Genomic DNA, 20,486 nt, shown 5'->3' on the forward strand with positions numbered 1-20,486 from the left:
ACAAACAAACAAACAAACAAACAAACAAACAAACAAACAAACAAACAAACAAACAAACAAACAAACAAACAAACAAACAAACAAACAAACAAACAAACAAACAAACAAACAAACAAACAAACAAACAAACAAACAAACAAACAAACAAACAAACAAACAAACAAACAAACAAACAAACAAACAAACAAACAAACAAACAAACAAACAAACAAACAAACAAACAAACAAACAAACAAACAAACAAACAAACAAACAAACAAACAAACAAACAAACAAACAAACAAACAAACAAACAAACAAACAAACAAACAAACAAACAAACAAACAAACAAACAAACAAACAAACAAACAAACAAACAAACAAACAAACAAACAAACAAACAAACAAACAAACAAACAAACAAACAAACAAACAAACAAACAAACAAACAAACAAACAAACAAACAAACAAACAAACAAACAAACAAACAAACAAACAAACAAACAAACAAACAAACAAACAAACAAACAAACAAACAAACAAACAAACAAACAAACAAACAAACAAACAAACAAACAAACAAACAAACAAACAAACAAACAAACAAACAAACAAACAAACAAACAAACAAACAAACAAACAAACAAACAAACAAACAAACAAACAAACAAACAAACAAACAAACAAACAAACAAACAAACAAACAAACAAACAAACAAACAAACAAACAAACAAACAAACAAACAAACAAACAAACAAACAAACAAACAAACAAACAAACAAACAAACAAACAAACAAACAAACAAACAAACAAACAAACAAACAAACAAACAAACAAACAAACAAACAAACAAACAAACAAACAAACAAACAAACAAACAAACAAACAAACAAACAAACAAACAAACAAACAAACAAACAAACAAACAAACAAACAAACAAACAAACAAACAAACAAACAAACAAACAAACAAACAAACAAACAAACAAACAAACAAACAAACAAACAAACAAACAAACAAACAAACAAACAAACAAACAAACAAACAAACAAACAAACAAACAAACAAACAAACAAACAAACAAACAAACAAACAAACAAACAAACAAACAAACAAACAAACAAACAAACAAACAAACAAACAAACAAACAAACAAACAAACAAACAAACAAACAAACAAACAAACAAACAAACAAACAAACAAACAAACAAACAAACAAACAAACAAACAAACAAACAAACAAACAAACAAACAAACAAACAAACAAACAAACAAACAAACAAACAAACAAACAAACAAACAAACAAACAAACAAACAAACAAACAAACAAACAAACAAACAAACAAACCAAAACAAAACAAAACAATTGCATGGAAAGGAAATAGTACTAGTTTAACATTCTAAATCCAGCATCTCATATACAAATTCGCACACAACTTAAGTATTTCCAGTACTTAATACTACGGCCTACAATACTATAGTTTGAGCTTACTACTAGCTTAACACTGCAAGTGATAATAAAGTAAAGTTAAAAACATAATTACCCAACAACTACAACAGCACGAGTACAAAAGGCAATTCCATGGACAAAATTGCAAGAAATACTACTAGTTTAACATTCTAAATCCAGCATCATTATATACACATTCACACACAAATTTCGAAAACTGGTATGTGATAGCCAAGGGACTAAGCTCAGAACTACAGCGGGATGTTATCAATGTAGGTGACAACGCGGTTAGTTGATACATACTGCATGTAGGATACTTGTAGTATTAAAAAAGTTGAATTTCACTTTCATGCAGTATTGTGATAAATAAAATGCGGATTGATACTGTATCGCGAATTGGAGATTTCGTTTTAACACAGTATTACGACAAGATAGAAGGTCTTAATAATTGAGTGACTCCACCTTTACAATACAGTATAATGTTATTTCTTTTTATTTTATTTTATTTAAAAAAGGACCTGTTTCGTCTCTTCCTTGTGTGATATCGTCCACAGTAAACAGCAGTCTCACACCGATCTGCACACGAACCGGCCGGACAAGAGAGAGAGAGATAAACAGGGCGGAGAAAATCTTTCATTTACCAATAATATATGGATCGCACGAATTGTCCGGCTGCATAACCAGCACACTGAGTAATTCCACCTAGAAAAACAAGCCCTGTTTAACCAGACACATACGTACTCAAGCTTCTAACTTGAGATGACATCAACCTAATTCAAGATTTATTTACTATTTTAAAACACTTTGATAATCACATTAATTTTTTATTTTGAGTATCAAACTCAATGGGACTTTCATCAATGAGTAATTTGGTCTTATGACAATTTTTTTAACAACATGAACTGCTGTTAAAACTGTGTTTACATATGACAGACTCAGTCATCTTGACTCTTAAACGTTTTAAGGATAAGTCATTTTTAGTGTTATTAAGAATATCATGTGTTTATTATAATCATATTTTTAGGCTGAAGATGTCTCACAAGGAAGATACGAAACATGTCCTTTTTAAAAATAAAATAAAAAGGAATAACACTGTACTGTATTGTAAATATGGAGTCACTCAATTATTATTTATTTGCCAGTGGCTTTACGTCGCACCGACACAGACAGGTCTTATGGCGACGATGGGATAGGAAAGGCTTAGGAGTGGGAAGGAAACGGCCATGGCCTTAATTAAGGTACAGCCCCAACATTTGCCTGGTGTGAAAATGGGAAACCAAGGAAAACTATCTTCAAAGCTGCCGACAGTGGGATTCGAACCCACTATCTCCCGGATACAAGGCTCACAGCTGCGTGCCCCTAACCGCACGGCCAACTCGCCCGGTACTCAATTATAAAGACCTTCTATCGTGTTGAGGCTGATAATACGGATTAATTATGAAATTTATTTCTTGTGACGGTATTACGAACTATAACTTCTTGCTCTTTCCTGGTATCTTCCCCAAGTACTGTATCTGCTATCAACGACTTTCCGGCCGGATACCCTTTCTAACGCCGTTGTGGAGGAATGTATTGACTATTGCGTGGTTCTGTGGTGGTTTGTGGGGTAGTGTGATGTATTGTGTGTTAATGAAGATGTGTATCGAGACGATCACAATCACTCAGCCCCGGGCTAAAAAGGTGGCTAACATCTCCGACCCGGCCGGGAATCGAACCCAGGGCCCTCTAAACCGAAGACCACTACGCTGATCATTCAGCTAAGGAGCCTAATTATTACTATCTGTAACTATAGAACTAGTATTTTAAATGATAAATTCACAATATTCCAATTTACATAATTCTAGAATAGATTTTTTTTACGAATATCGAAACGTTTGATTGACACAGACTTAGCTTGCTAATGACATTCTTTGTGTGGAAGCACTGTGCCTCCTCAGAAATTACAAGATATGTATGTCTATTTATTAAGTCGCCCGTCGGAGGCACAAATAGCACAGTCGAAAGTTATGTGGTTATAGGGCAAAGCAAAAAATCGAAGGCGATGCTACAATGAGACGTACTACTGTAGGCAAGGTGAAGAGTAAGACAGTAGTATTTTTGTTTTTCGCCGCACCGATAGGTCTTATGGAGGCGATTCAAAAGGATAGGGCTAGCATTGCGAAGGAAGTAAAGTACAGCCTCAGCATTTGCCTGGAAAGCGCAGAAAATCATCTTCAGTGCTGTCGGCAGTGGAGTTCGAACCCACTCTCTCCCGAATGCAAGCTTACAGCTAACTGATCCAAACAGCATAGCCAACTCGCTCGGTCAATGCTTTCCGTATTGAGCCAGGAAGTCCCACCGGAGTACGGCAGCCTTTAACAGGACTGAGGCATTGGTGAAGCTACATTTTGTTGTGAGCTGTGCTAAGACATAGACTGTATTCATCAAGAAATAACACCAGCCCATCATAAGATTATGTACTTTAGTGCTAATTTAGCCAAGTGCATTAACTCAATGACGATATAATATTTCCTTCCTGCTCGGCTCCTCACGTTCATCTTACCTACCCGGCCTCCGTTGGTAAACTTTTGTTCTCTTCCAACCTCGATGATATTAGTCTAGGAAGACTCATTTTTCACGTCCTTCATGACCCTTTCCCTTCTTTACCCGATACGCTCACTTTTCAAAGAGTTGGACCTCTTCTATTTTTTCCTGTGATCAGCGTTAAGAAAGAGATAGTTTGGCTTAAAACAACAGTTAGCACCAGACTATCATCATCTCTAGAGCCCTGTCCTCCCATTAGTTTCGAACACTTGGTTGCTTATTTTGAATTTCGACCGCATCAAGTTCTGAACGATTACGTTCCGGTTCGCATTAAATACTCTTACTTTTCACTGCAGTGGTATTCAGAAGACCAATCCAATCCAATCCAATCCAATCCAATCCAATCCAATCCAATCCAATCCATCGATCAATAAATCAATGATCTGCATTTAGGCGGCAGATTCATTATCAATTATTTACCTAGCCTTTTCTTATGTTTTGTCAACGGCCGTAGCCGTGTTGAAACACCGGATCTCGTGAGATCTCCGAAGTTAAGCAACATTGGGCGTGGTCAGGAGTTGGATGGGTTGCCACGCGCTGTTGGTGGGGGTAAGGGAATGGAGGAGCGGAAAGGAACTTGCCACCCTACCGCACGTAAACTCCGGCTCAGGAACACCTCTGCGGAGGTTCGGACCTGCCTTCGGGCAGAATAACCTTTACCTTACCTTCTTATGTTTTCAAAGAACTTTATTTTTTTTAAACATTTCCCTTCATAAATTATTCCAATCCCTAGCTCCTCGTCCTATAAATTAGTACTTGTCCCAATTTGTTCTCTAGAATTCCAACCTTATCTTCATGTTACAATCGTTCCTACTTTTAAAAGCTCCGCTCAAGCTTATTCGTCTACTAATATTAATTTCATGCCATCACTCCACTAAAAGCTCGGAACATCTTGTCTCCTTACTCCCAAGTCTTCCCAGCCCAGACTTTGCAACATTCTCGTAACACTACTCTTTTGTTGGAAATCACACAGACCAAATCGTGCTTCTTTCCTTTGAATATTTTCCAGTTCTCGTATCAAGTAGTCTTTGTGTGGGTCCCGTGCACTTGGAATCATACCCAACTGGGGTCTTACAAGAAACGTATACGCCTTCTCCTTTACATCTTTACTATACCCCGTAATACCTTCATAACAATGTGAAGAGAGATATGTAAGCTTTCTTTACAAATTTCGTTAATGTGATTACCTCATTGAAGATCATTCTTTATATTAACACCTAGTGTTCCCCATGAGGTACTATCACCCCATCAGCAGAGTAATTAAAACTGAGATGACTTTTTCTCTTGATGAAACTTACAACTTGACTTTTCACCCCATTTACCATCATACCATCGTCTGTTGGCCATCTCACAACATGGTCGAAGTCTCCCTGCAGTCGCTCACAATCCCGTAATAGTATAACACTATCTGAAAACAACCTTACCTCTGATTTCAGTTCTTTAGTGATATCAGGTTCAGTAATCCTGTCCCGCGGGACCCCGTCTTAATCATTACAGGCTCACGTAACACATCACCTACTCTACAGGAATTCTCTGAGATCTGTTTTCTAGAAATTTAGCCACACATTCAACCACTCTTTTGTCTTGTCCAATAGCCTTCATTTTCGTCAGGGGCTCTCATCCTGAGCTTGAAGGCCATGGGGTCCCTAGCTTAACCTGGCATGGCTTCCACTTGTCCGAGAGCGTTTACATCTTTCCTGTCGGACTTCTCTTAGTCAACTCTTGTTCTTTTCCAAAGTGGACGATATTAGGTTTGCGAGACCAAGGGATTTCTTTCACATCCTTCATGACCCTTCCTTTTCAGTGGCCGGTAACTTCGTTCTTCAAACGGTCGAACCTTTTCCTTTCTGATTACTGCTTCGAGGGGATGATCGTTCAGTTGTACTGCCGCCGTCGCTACCAGCACCACCAGTGTGTTGTGTATGTTGGGTATTCAGCCCGAAGGCTGGTTTGATCCTCTGCAGCTCCGCCAACAGCTGTCATAAATAGCCTAGGCGTCACTGAAGAGGCGTACTAGGGAAATGAGGAGTGAGGTAGTTTCCCGTTGCTTTCCTCGCCGAGCCAGCCGCTGCTATTACATATCAGTCTGCCAAGCCCACTGAAATGCATGCACCACCCGACCCTATGAGTGATATTTTCACACCATTCATAACAGCGACTCACCACCAGTAACATTATATTATGTCCAGCCCCGCGGTGTAGGGGGCAACGCGTCCGCCTGTCACCCGGCGGCCCCCGGTTCGATTCTCGGCCGTGTCAGGGGACTTTAATCGTAATGATTAATATCCCTGGCCTGCGGACTGGGTGTTTGTGACGTCCTTAATCTTCCTTTCCTCGCACACAACATTCAACACTACCGCCATTCCAATTGCACGCTGGTTCATACAATTTGGTGCCAGTAGGGGCAAAAGATCCACATGGGTCGACGCCCCGAACAAATAGAATTTTTAAAAGAAAACATTACATTATTGAACAAATATAAGAACGCCGGGTTGAATGACGCAGACGGTTAAGGTGATGATTTTCTCAGCTGAAGCTGGCTCAGTCCGGTGATATTTGAAGGTGCTCAAATACGTCAGCCCCGTGTCGGTAAATTTACGGGCACGTAAAATAAACTTCAGCGGGATAAAATTCCGAAAAAGTAGTTAGTGGGCTGTAAAACCAATAACATTATTATTAAAAATAAGGACTCTTATAGTGATGCTAGTGTTGGTACCATTTATACATAGAATTTCTCGTGAGCCTCTTTAGCATCCTGAAAACAGAAATAATAATTAATAAAATACTTATAGTTGAAACGTTACTGAGCGGAGTGACCGCGCGCGTTAACGTATTTCGGCTATGGAGCCAAGCTTTGCAATTCGGGAGACGCGCGAGTTCGAGTCCTACCGTCGCCTGTCCTGGGAATGGTTTTCTGTAGTTTACCTTCCTGGGAAATGCTTGAACAGTTCCTATCCGTAGGCCACAGCCTATTACTTCCAACACCTTATACATTTTCATTCACCATAATTCATTTCATCTTCATCAGTTCCTCAACTAAGGTTGGCGTCAGGAAGGGCGTCCGGTCTTAGAAACATGCCATATAAATTCATCTCATCCCCGATCCCCATATCAAGAAACAGGACTAAGGGGTAGAGAAAAACAAAAACCTGTAGTTGAAACGTTGGTGTTGTGCAACACAATTTTTGTTTTAAAAAGTCGCACAGTTCCAATGAACTAAATACTTGTGCGAGTAAAACATGGCTAAGGTAAAGATGATGCCAAGTGTATGGGGTTAATTGACCGGCGATATTGAGTAATGTTTTATTGACAGAGAAAGTTAACTGTCCTGGGTAATTAGGCTGCAGTTCAGCGTAGTTCGCGAGGAGCGCTGCTTGTCAGGCCGGCCGGAGCCTTGCAAGGTGTTCCGCCTCAGTATCGATTAAACCACCGCTGAAAGCGGGTGTGTGCTCGCGAGTTTTGTGAAGTGCTGTGCCTGCCATGTGTCAGTGATGACGTCGTCTGCGACTGACGGAGGAGAGGCCAAGGGCCACCAACCTGTCCCGACTGTGGCTTGTCGGATGTTACGGTCGCCCTCACATGAATCTGTCACCACGGACCTGTCTCTCTTTTCTGTATCGTCCATCGCATCGGAGGCGGCTGCAGCCAGAGGCATGCGACTAGTCACATTCAAGTCCTACAGCGACGCCCACCTGGCTACTAGGGGGCCTAGTCCGAATCCTGACAGCAGGGGGCAAGCTTCTGGCAGGTGAGTACTCACGTGGAGAAGGCCAAAACTCTCACAACAAGCATTGCTTCAAGCATTTTTTTCGATTTATCAATTGGATTCTTTTTTTGCTAGTGGTTTTACGTCGCACCGACACAGATAGGTCTTATGGCGAGAATTGGATTCTATAAAGATACTTAAACTCCTTAGTGTTTATATGGGAGCCACATTCGTTGATGATATTTGAATACACATCGGCATATGTCACACATGCCAACATTTCCCTCGCATGTCATGTATTCAGTGAACCAACAGGAGGCCTAACGATATTCGTCTTCTTTTCACTGAAAATGAAATTTGTTAACAATTCATATTAGAGATAATTCGTACCTATAATTTTCTTTTTCAATATATTTGTCACTTCTAATGACACTGTATTCTTTCCTTAGCACAGTAATTTATTTGTTTTCCTGTCCCCCGACTCATTTCCGTTCGTTGTTTATCCTACCATTTAAGAAGTAGTGTATATTTAATTATGGAATTAAGTTACTTTTTTTTTTTTACATTATCCATTTCTGGTGGGATTTGGTTTTTGCAGTGTATTATATCTTCTATTATAGGCTAGAACAATGTTTTTACTTTCATTGGTCTGTCTTAGTCTTCTCCTTGGCTTTGACAATATGAAAGTGGTAGAGGTATGAGTACGCAGCCAATCCTCGTTATGCATGGTATGAAAGAGTCACTCATGGGGTGGGTTGGCGTGTGCGTTTCAGAAGGCTTGGCACACTAATAACTTCTGGCGCAGGGAGGAAAGCTACGGGAAACTACGTCAGTCCTCATTTCCCTACTACACCTGTTCAGTGACACCTAGGCTGTCTATGACAGGTGATAGTGGAGCTGTTGGCGTTCCAACCAGCCTTCGGCCTGAGGAATCAACATACATGTACATTATCTGTATCCGAATTCGTCAGGCAAATCACTTAGGTTATAATGAAATGAAATGTCGTATGGCTTTTAGTACCGGGATATCCCAGAACGGGTTCGGCTCGCCAGATGCAGGTCTTTCTATTTGACTCCCGTAGGCGACCTGCGCGTCGTGATGATGATGATGATGATGATGATGATGAAGACAACACATACATCCAGCCCCCGTGCCATTAGAATTAACCAATTAAGGTTAAAATCCCCGACCCGGCCGGGAATCGAACCCGGGACCCTCTGAACCGAAGGCCAGTACGCTGACCGTTCAGCCAACGAGTCGGACACTTAGGTTATAATGATACATTGTTACTCATCAATCAACTATAGTTACCTTCTACACTCTAAGACACCGGGCGAGTTGGCCGTGCGATTAGGAGCACGCAGCTGTGAGCTCGCATCTCGGAGATAGTGGGTTCGAAACCCACTGTCGGCGGCCCTGAAGATGGTTTTCCGTGGTTTCCCATTTTCACACCAGCAATTGCTGGGGCTGTACCTTAATAAATTAAGGCCATGGCCGCTTCCTTCCCATTCCTTTTTTTTTTTGCTAGTTGTTTTACGTCGCACCGACACAGATAGGTCTTACGGCGACGATGGGACAGGAAAGGGTTAGGAGTGGGAAGGAAGCGGTCGTGGCCTTAATTAAGGTACAGCCCCAGCATTTGCCTGATGTGAAAATGGGAAACCACGGAAAAACTTTTCAGGGCTGCCTTCCCATTCCTAGGCCTCTTCTGTCTTATCATCGCCATAAGACCTATCTGTGTCGGTGCGACGTAAAGCAAAATAGCAAAAACAAAAAAACAAACAAACAAAAAAACACTAAGACAATACAAACTGAACGTGACCAGAAATCCCGATTTTTGCCGTAACAGTCCCTCTGTGTGTGTGTGTGGTTGGTGTGCCCCCGTGTCCCGCAAACCTTTCTCGGGACGAAAAAGCGAAGATACTTTACATAATGTTTCTATTTCCGCAGAAGTAATACAACACCGTTCTCTGGACAGTTCCCACTTTCTAATTTCTGGAGTAGGTAATCAGAAATAAACAAATGAAAGCAAGAAGTTTTCACACCAGGCAATTGCTGGGGCTGCATCTTAATTACGGCCACGGCCGCTACCTTCCCAATTCTAGCCCTTTCCTATCTTTGCATCGCCAAAAATCTTCGATGTTTTAGTGCGACGTGTGACATAGAGACAACTCTTGGTTGAGTCAATTGGCACGAATGTGACATTAATAGCATACTATAAAACATAGTCCACCTTGATATATTTAATTCCTTGGAGCAATCGTTTCGTTAATTATGCCGAAAGGAAAGTGTTCTTTTAATTCCAAACTTAAGGAAGATTTTCTATTCATTCAAAAATCGAAATAGATCCTAATGTGGTATGTATAGTCGTTCAAAAAATGAGCGCGTTGTATCGTATAAGTTCCTTGACCGGGCGAGTTGGCCGTGCGGTTAGTGGCGCGCGGCTGTGAGCTTGCATTCGGGAGATAGGGGGTTCGAATCCCACTGTCGGCAGCCCTGAAGATGGTTTCCGTGGTTTCTCATTTTGACACCAGGCAAATGCTGGGGCTGTACCTTAATTAAGGCCACGGCCGCTTCCTTCCAACTCCTAGGACTTTCCTATCCCATCGTCGCCATAAGTCCTATTTGTGTCGGTGCGACGTAAAGCCACTAGCAAAAAGAAAAAAAACACCTTGAAGGTGCACTTTTATGAGAAACTATTGAACCTATGCTTGTTGTGGGTATCCAGAGCGTTTGTATCTACATGAGAGGTGAATTCTATTTTGAAAATAATTATAATTGTCCGGTAAAATATTAAATGCGAGTTACATGCGCCAATTATGTTTTTGAGCGACTATGCATTGTACAACTCAATTGGATTGTTACTGAATCGCTGTTGAATCGCTCATCCGCCCATTAGACCCCGGTGAGGTTGCAGATCTGAATCACCTAATATTGGCTTCTAGAAAATACGACATTAAGAAAATTTGTACCCAGCGCTCATAAAATTGCACGTATCCTTACCAACCTGAGATCCCTGCCGTTTAAGTTCTGATACCAAAATATACAGGCACATCGTTCAGTTTTAAATCAAGGCTAACCTCAACTTGTGAACCGTTCAGCCTCAGTCACCACCATCTCCCTTCACCGTGGCCTACCGTCCAGTAGAGAAACTTTCCATGATAGGCCCCATGGGGCGAAGTGTTAGAATCGCACTTTCTCATTAATGTATCCACAGAGCTAGCTGCATGGTCATTTGGACCGAATGCCAATTGGAAGAATAAAGAAAAGATGAAACTCAGCTCGATTCTCACTTTTGGTTGTCCGGGTTTTCTGTCTTCAAAATCCCTTCACTCTGTACAAACCGTTTTCATTACCTGAATTTATTTCAACTGAAATTATGGAGTGGAATACGATGTTAAAGTCGCCATGGTTACTGGAATGACTGCTAAATCATGTCTAGTGCTGTGAATTGTTGTGTCTCCCTTTCCTAACCTTTCTTTCTAAACGTCAGGCGTATTATTTACAGTTTATCCAGAGTAAAGTACGCCGGGCTGAGTGGCTCAGACGGTTAAGGCGCTGGCCTTCTGACCCCAACTTGGCAGGTTCGATCCTGGTTCAGTCCGGTCAGCCTCGTGTCGGTAGATTTACTGGCACATAAAAAGGACTCCTGCGGGACTAAATTCCGGCACCTCGGCGTCTCCGAAAACCGTAAAAGAGTAGTTAGTGGGACGTAAAACAAATAGCATTATTATTATTATTATTAGAGTAAAGTACATATAAACATTTTCTAGATCATTCCGTTTTACTCGCCGTGTATCGTTTTATTTTAGAAGCTTGGGACATATTAAGAGATTGATTGAATGATTGATTGAAATGGGGTATGGCTTTCAGTGCCGGGAGTGTCCTAGGACATGTTCGGCTCGCCAGGTGCAGGTCTTTTTTTGATTTGACTCCCCTAGGCGACCTGCGCGTCATGATGAGGATGAAATGGTGATGAAGACGACACATACACCCAGTCCCCGTGCCAGCGAAATTAACCAATGATGGTTAAAATTCCCGACCCTGCCGGGAATCGAACCGGGGACCCCTCCGACCAAAGGCCAGCACGCTAACCATTTAGCCATGGAGCCAGACGAATGATTATTTATTTATTTATTTATTTATTTATTTATTTATTTATTTATTTATTTATTTATTTATTTATTTATTTATTTATTTATTTATTTATTTAAAGATTGCATACATAAGGCTATGAAGTCCCATTTAATGTGCATAATCTGTTCTCACATTCAAGATGGTAAACTTTTATCAGCACAATATAATACAACATAAGTATAATAGCAGAAGTTATGAGTTAATTTAGTATACCTTAACATCCTATTTTAAATAGGAACATCCTGGCTGAGTGGCTCAGACGGTTGAGGCGCTCGCCTTCTGACCCCAACTTGGCAGGGTCGATCCTGGTTCAGTCCGGTCAGCCTCGTGTCGGTAGATTTACTGGCACATAAAAAGGACTCCTGCGGGACTAAATTCCGGCACCTCGGCGTCTCCAAAAAGTGTAAAAGTAGTTAGTGGGACGTAAAGCAAATAATATTATTTATTTAAATAGGAATAAATAGACGAAATATAAAGATGGTATACTCCATGGTGTACTATTAACCTTAGAAAAAAGTATACTGTACATCCGACCGCGAAGGGAAAGAGAGGAAAGTAAGAGAGAAGCAATTATGTAGTTTTACATGACTGTTGCTATCGTGTTCAGAGCCATGGGATCAACAATTTGTATGTGAAGTCCGAACCTCAGGGACATGACTTCCGTTTCCAGAATCCTACGTAAACGGTTAGGGATTCGAATCGCGGCCGTCTTAGTAAGAAGGCAGTGACGATACTACTCGGCTATCACGCGTGCTGACAGAGAGTGAGTCCGGTAACCTGAGTTATTGTGGGTTCTGTAACAATGTGTGCAATAATATTTTTTAAAACCTAGTATTGCGATACCTGGGTGGGGAAAGGTTCTATCCTACCGTGTGTCTGGATCGAATTTTGATATACCTGAGGAAAACCATTCCCAGAGTATCGGAATATTGAATATAGCAGTACGGCAGGAACCCGGTGCTATCGTGGACTGGACTCAATCACCGAGATAGGTACTTGCATAGGTACTGTGAAGAAGAATATAGTACATATGATTCCAATCAAAGGAGAGTGTTCTGTACACTGCAAACAAACATGTATTAGTAATATTTCACATGATAAATGAAATGAAATGTCGTATGGCTTTTAGTGCCGGGATATCCCAGGACGGGTTCTGCTCGCCAGTTGCAGGTCTTTCTATTTGACTCACGTAGGCGACCTGCGCGTCGTGATGAGGATGAAATGATGATGAAGACAACACATACACCCAGCCCCCGAGCCGTAGGAATTAACCAATTAAGGTTAAAATCCCCGTCTCGGCCGGGAATCGAACCAGAGACCCTCTGAACCGAAGGCCAGTACGCTGACTGTTCAGCCAACGAGTCGGACATTTCACATGATGAACGACTGTACCAAACATAAGTTCGTGGTTATTGTTTTTAAGACCGATCAAGTTGCTGCGCGGTTCGGGTCACGTAGTTGTCAGCTTGCAAATCGGGAGATAGTGTGTTAGAACCCCACTGTCGGCAGCCCTGAAGGTGGTTTTCCGTGGTTTCCCATTTTCACACCAGGCAAATGCTGGGGCTGTACCTTAGTTGAGAGAACGATCGCTTCCCGCTCCTAGTCCTTTCCTATTCCAACGTCACCATAAGACCTATCTGTATGTGCGACGTAATGCAAATTGTGTTGTTTTAAAGGAAAACACAACTAGATGACCATCTTGACGTCAATTAGGAGAGATTGAAGGTGTCGACGGAAGAAAAGAAAGCCTATTCAAACGGCGTGATAACTTATACTCACAAAATTAATACCAGCGGTGTCAGGAGAGAACAAGATCCGTCCAAGCGAGGTCGGATAGCAAGAGCAGATGGAGAGAAAGCAATGCTGCCAACCCATGCTCCCAAGTGGAGATGAAGCGTTAATTCCAGCTATCTTGGATACCGTCCGGCTCCATGGCTATGTATCTCGGACCGAGAGACTGTCATCGTAAACGGTTAATTCTCTTGGTTCGGGGATTGGGCGTTTATGCTTGTCCCAGTATTCCTGAAACTCACACACAACATTATCCTAGACGGCAATAACTCGCAATTTTCCTTCTAGCCTTCTGGCCCCAACTTGGCAGGTTCGATCCTGGCCCAGTCCGGTGGTATTTGAAGGTGCTCAAATACGTCAGCCTCGTGTCGGTAGATTTACTGGCTCGTAAAAGAACTACTGCGGGACTCAATATCGACACCTCGGCGTCTCCGTAAACCGTGAAAGTAGTTAGCGGGAGGTAAGGCAAATAACATTATTATTATTATTATTATTATTATTATTATTATTATTATTATTATTATTATTATTATTATTCATAGATTTATAATTATATCTGAGTGTGATTTGATAGAATCTGATGATGTTCTTTCGAGAACGAAACGTCATTCTATTTTATAAAGTTCTTTTTTCAGGTAGGCCCTATACCTATTTTGTTACCATATGCTTTTTTCAGATAATTTATAAATTTATTTATTCAAAATTAGTCTCGGAAGACTGAAGAACCTAACAGTCATAAATTAACTGAGTCGAAATGAAAAGAGATGGCTTCAGAAATTGAAAAAAAGAAAAAAGAAAAAAAAGAAAAAAAAAAGTCATACAGGTCTGCTTACTTGCAACTGCCTACACTCTTTCACCTCTTATACAGAACACAACCACACCACACTAACACGCATTTTCCTATATACCCCACCCACTCTCGTCGGAGGGCCTGTCTTACAAGGGCTGCACAAGGCTAGCAATAGCCACATGGAATTATTACTACCAATGCCAGTAATTCGTCTTCAGTTGCTCAGGTCGTTGCCACCAATGGTTCTGGAGACGAAGATGACGTGGCCAGTATCATTCCACAATTAAACTTCCCATCACATGTAACGCTGACCTGTGGTGTGAATACTTCAAATATTCGTTTTGATTATCATCCAATTCGACAGGAAGTCTTATGAAGGTGAAGCTCTGTCAATCTCGCATGGCTTTAGAGAGCGCAGTAAACCGAGCAGGTTTACCTGGGTGCGAACTCTTTGTTTCCAATTTTGGTCACCACAATTTCAGGACTATTGACAGAGTTTTTCCTGACTAAAGCTTGTCAGATCTCGGTAGACTATGATGCCGAGGCAGCTCTGATAGACCTACTAATACTTTTACTATTATTATTATTATTATTATTATTATTATTATTATTATTATTATTATTATTATTATTATTATTATTATTATTATTATTATTATTATTATTATTACACTGACTGACAGAGCAAATGCAACACCAAGAAGGAGTGGTTCGAAAGGGATGAAAGTTGGGGAAAAAACAGAGACGGCACGGACGAATAATTGATGTTTATTTCAAACCGATATGCAGGTTACACAATGCGCACGGCATCGACTCAGTAGGATGTAGGACCACCGCGAGCGGCGATGCACGTAGAAACACGTCGAGGTACAGAGTCAATAAGAGTGCGGATGGTGTCCTGAGGGATGGTTCTCCATTCTCTGTCAACCATTTGCCACAGTTGGTCGTCCGTACGAGGCTGGGGCAGAGTTTGCAAACGGCGTCCAATGAGATCCCACACGTGTTCGATTGGTGAGAGATCCGGAGAGTACGCTGGCCACGGAAGCATCTGTACACCTCGTAGAGCCTGTTGGGAGATGCGAGCAGTGTGTGGGCGGGCATTTTCCTGCTGAAACAGAGCATTGGGCAGCCCCTGAAGGTACGGGAGTGCCACCGGCCGCAGCACATGCTGCACGTAGCGGTGGGCATTTAACGTGCCTTGAATACGCACTAGAGGTGACGTGGAATCATACGCAATAGCGCCCCAAACCATGATGCCGCGTTGTCTAGCGGTAGGGCGCTCCACAGTTACTGCCGGATTTGACCTTTCTCCACGCCGACGCCACACGCGTCTGCGGTGACTATCACTGACAGAACAGAAGCGTGACTCATCGGAGAACACGACGTTCCGCCATTCCCTCATCCAAGTCGCTCTAGCCCGGCACCATGCCAGGCGTGCACGTCTATGCTGTGGAGTCAATGGTAGTCTTCTGAGCGGACGCCGGGAGTGCAGGCCTCCTTTAACCAATCGACGGGAAATTGTTCTGGTCGATATTGGAACAGCCAGGGTGTCTTGCACATGCTGAAGAATGGCGGTTGAAGTGGCGTGCGGGGCTGCTACCGCTTGGCGGCGGATGCGCCGATCCTCGCGTGCTGACGTCACTCGGGCTGCGCCTGGACCCCTCGCACGTGCCACATGTCCCTGCGCCAACCATCTTCGCCACAGGCGCTGCACCGTGGACACATCCCTATGGGTATCGGCTGCGATTTGACGAAGCGACCAACCTGCCCTTCTCAGCCCGATCACCATACCCCTCGTAAAGTCGTCTGTCTGCTGGAAATGCCTCCGTTGACGGCGGCCTGGCATTCTTAGCTATACACGTGTCCTGTGGCACACGACAACACGTTCTACAATGACTGTCGGCTGAGAAATCACGGTACGAAGTGGGCCATTCGCCAACGCCGTGTCCCATTTATCGTTCGCTACGTGCGCAGCACAGCGGCGCATTTCACATCATGAGCATACCTCAGTGACGTCAGTCTACCCTGCAATTGGCATAAAGTTCTGACCACTCCTTCTTGGTGTTGCATTTGCTCTGTCAGTCAGTGTATTATTATTATTATTATTATTATTATTATTATTATTATTATTATTATTATTATTATTATTATTATTATTATTACTTAGGAAATGCAAACAATGTGGAAAAGTGTACGTAGAGGAACAGAGTTGTGTTAGAGATTCTGCTCTGAGTTCGCAGTACATAGCGTGACATCTGTCACAATGAACTTTGCATCCTTCGCACACACGGTCTTGTCTTGGTTCATGGGATCGTTTATTTGCACATATCTTGTGATGGAACCGATGGGTTGCGAATCTTGTCATGATGAGTCGGAGGTTGAATTTAGCTTGCTTCCGGTCATTGGTCATCATGGCATCTTCTTCTTCTTCTTCATGTGCCATGTCCTCGCAGAACGTTGGCGATCAGTAGCATGATCTGTTGTTTGTTCATAGCTGTTCTGAACAGAGTAAGTTTTGTCACCCCAAACCACTGGCTCAAGTGGCCGAGCCATGATGTCCTACTTCTCCCCGGACCACGTTTTCCATTAATTTTCCCTTGGAGTATTACTTGCAGAAGGTGGTATTTAGAGTTCTGCATCATATGACCAAAGTATTCTAGCTTCGTTCTCTTGATGGTAATGAGAATTTCTGGTTCTTTGTTCATACGGTGCAAAACGTCTATATTGGTCATTTTAGCTCTCCAAGGTATCTTCAGCATCCTTCGGTACGTCCACATTTCAAATGCTTGCAACCTCTTACACATGGTCTCAGTTAGTGTCCATGCCTCAACGCCGTATAACAAAATACTGAAAACGTAGCACCGGAGTAGTCGTGTCCGTAGTGAAATGGGAAGTTCTGGCCTGCTCAATTCTGCATCGGATCTCGTGAGTAAGGTCCCAGTCATCATTGATGTGACATCCCAGGTATTTAAATGTTGCCACTCTCGCGATCTGTTCCTTCGCTGTTGTGAGATTACCTCGAATGCCATCTTCTTTCCTATTTATAACCATCCACTTGGTCCTCTTTACATTAAGCTTCAAGCCCATTGCGCTGCGGGCTTCAGTGACAGCATTAAGTAGTTCCTGTAGATCCTGGAGATTGGTTGCAAGTAGCACAGTGTCATCGGCGTACCTGATGTTATTTATGATGAAACCATTAACCACAGTTCACAATTCATGGCATCCGTGGAGTAAAATTCATTCCATATTTCGGTTCTCTTTCGTTGTCTGTCTTTGAGTATTTTCTCGGCATTCACGGTAAATAGCAAGCTGTGATTTATTCTTAAGTCTTCTATGAAGAATGTTTCTCCAGTGAGTTCATAGGAGAGTCTTGATAGGCTATATTTTGGTAGGCCGAGATCAGCTTTCAAGAACTTGGATTTTACTTTTTCCACTGTAGCTAGAACATGGAGGGATAGTGATGAAGTGTAATGGACTATTATAACTTGGAAACAATTCTCTAAACCCATGGGTAAATAGTGAAAATATCGAGCTCGGTTAGTAGGTGTTATTATTATTATGATTATGATTATTATTATTATTATTATTATTATTATTATTATTATTATTATTACTTGTTAGGTGTGGCTATGAAGTTGCTGACGTCTATTGTTATTAAAATTATTATTTACGCAATTATGTACGGATTTTATATGGTATAAATCGTGGTCGAATCATTTATTATTTGTGTGTTGTATGATCTGTCTTGTGTAACAAAACATGTGAGGTTATGTCACGAGACGTCTGATGTATGCATATTAATATGACTTTATTTAATATAAGAACACGTGATTAATAGTATATAATTTATTATTATACTACCTGTAAATACACTGACTGACAGAGCAAATGCAACACCAAGAAGGAGTGGTCAGAACTTTATGCCCATTGCAGGGTAGACTGACGTCACTGAGGTATGCTCATGATGTGAAATGCGCCGCTGTGCTGCGCACGTAGCGAACGATAAATGGGACACGGCGTTGGCGAATGGCCCACTTCGTACCGTGATTTCTCAGGCGACAGTCATTGTAGAACGTGTTGTCGTGTGCCACAGGACACGTGTATAGCTAAGAATGCCAGGCCGCCGTCAACGGAGGCATTTCCAGCAGACAGACGACTTTACGAGGGGTATGGTGATCGGGCTGAGAAGGGCAGGTTGGTCGCTTCGTCAAATCGCAGCCGATACCCATAGGGATGTGTCCACGGTGCAGCGCCTGTGGCGAAGATGGTTGGCGCAGGGACATGTGGCACGTGCGAGGGGTCCAGGCGCAGCCCGAGTGACGTCAGCACGCGAGGATCGGCGCATCCGCCGCCAAGCGGTGGCAGCCCCGCACGCCACGTCAACCGCCATTCTTCAGCATGTGCAAGACACCCTGGCTGTTCCAATATCGACCAGAACAATTTCCCGTCGATTGGTTGAAGGAGGCCTGCACTCCCGACGTCCGCTCAGAAGACTACCATTGACTCCACAGCATAGACGTGCACGCCTGGCATGGTGCCGGGCTAGAGCGACCTTGGATGAGGGAATGGCGGAACGTCGTGTTCTCCGATGAGTCACGCTTCTGTTCTGTCAGTGATAGTCACCGCAGACGAGTGTGGCGTCGGCGTGGAGAAAGGTCAAATCCGGCAGTAACTGTGGAGCGCCCTACCGCTAGACAACGCGGCATCATGGTTTGGGGCGCTATTGCGTATGATTCCACGTCACCTCTAGTGCGTATTCAAGGCACGTTAAATGCCCACCGCTACGTGCAGCATGTGCTGCGGCCGGTGGCACTCCCGTACCTTCAGGGGCTGCCCAATGCTCTGTTGCAGCAGGATAATGCCCGCCCACACACTGCTCGCATCTCCCAACAGGCTCTACGAGGTGTACAGATGCTTCCGTGGCCAGCGTACTCTCCGGATCTCTCACCAATCGAACACGTGTGGGATCTCATTGGACGCCGTTTGCAAACTCTGCCCCAGCCTCGTACGGACGACCAATTGTGGCAAATGGTTGACAGAGAATGGAGAACCATCCCTCAGGACACCATCCGCACTCTTATTGACTGTACCTCGACGTGTTTCTGCGTGCATCGCCGCTCGCGGTGGTCCTACATCCTACTGAGTCGATGCCGTGCGCATTGTGTAACCTGCATATCGGTTTGAAATAAACATCAATTATTCGTCCGTGCCGTCTCTGTTTTTTCCCCAACTTTCATCCCTTTCGAACCACTCCTTCTTGGTGTTGCATTTGCTCTGTCAGTCAGTGTATGGTGTATAAATCCAATGTAATGTTATGCAACACAGGGGAATAGTCCAGAACAACTGATCTTTGTCACTAAAGGTTTATAGAATGTTCTATCCATTTGCACATAGGTTATTGGAGACTCGAGAAGATTCGAGAAAAACATGTTGGGTCATACTTTTCTAGAAGCCTGGCCAGGCATTGTAAATAAAGGGGAATCCTTGGCAGACGAAGTAGTGTTGTTAGCGAGACTTGTTAGTGAAAGTCATTTGTCGAGTGTGTGAACTCATGATATGATTTTGTTGTGTTGGTAATCGGTTGACATGCTAATGTAGCAGTCTAATGTCAGTTCAAGATGGCAGTTTTTTAGTGTGTATGTCCGCCTCCGTAGCGTAACGGTTAATGTTATTAGCTGCCGTCCTCGGGGGCCTGGGTTCGATTCCCGGTACTGCTAGAAATTTAAGAATGGCAGGAGGGCTGCTATATGGTTTAAATGGTACATGCAGCTCACCTCCATTCGGGGTGTGCCTGTAAAGAGCTGCACCACCTCGGGATGAGGACACGAATTTGCATTTGCATTAGTGTGTACATAATTTGTAAATAAAACAGTGTACCCAATTGACAGCATCCCGTGTGTGCGTCTTTGCGGATACGATAATAGTTTGGACCACACGATTTCAATGCCATATGTTAGGATGGGTACAATTTTGGCACAGAAAAGCTTCATGGCGGTTTCTAGCAATAGTTGTATGTTATTTATATCGTGTATACCCTTTATT

At 42.7% G+C, this 20,486-nt stretch overlaps 1 protein-coding gene across 1 annotated transcript in view; it reads left to right on the forward strand.

The window, feature by feature from the left end:
• Positions 1-7,510: 7,510 nt before the first annotated feature.
• Positions 7,511-20,486, forward strand: part of LOC136857122 (uncharacterized) — a 220,631-nt gene continuing 207,655 nt past the window's right edge. The window contains exon 1 of the mRNA XM_067135527.2: positions 7,511-7,767. Within this exon, the coding sequence (XP_066991628.2) occupies positions 7,511-7,767 (257 nt within the window). The remainder of the gene's footprint in view (positions 7,768-20,486) is intronic.

The sequence above is a fragment of the Anabrus simplex genome, chromosome 1 (genome assembly GCF_040414725.1).
Source record: "Anabrus simplex isolate iqAnaSimp1 chromosome 1, ASM4041472v1, whole genome shotgun sequence".
Classification (NCBI taxonomy): domain Eukaryota; kingdom Metazoa; phylum Arthropoda; class Insecta; order Orthoptera; family Tettigoniidae; genus Anabrus; species Anabrus simplex.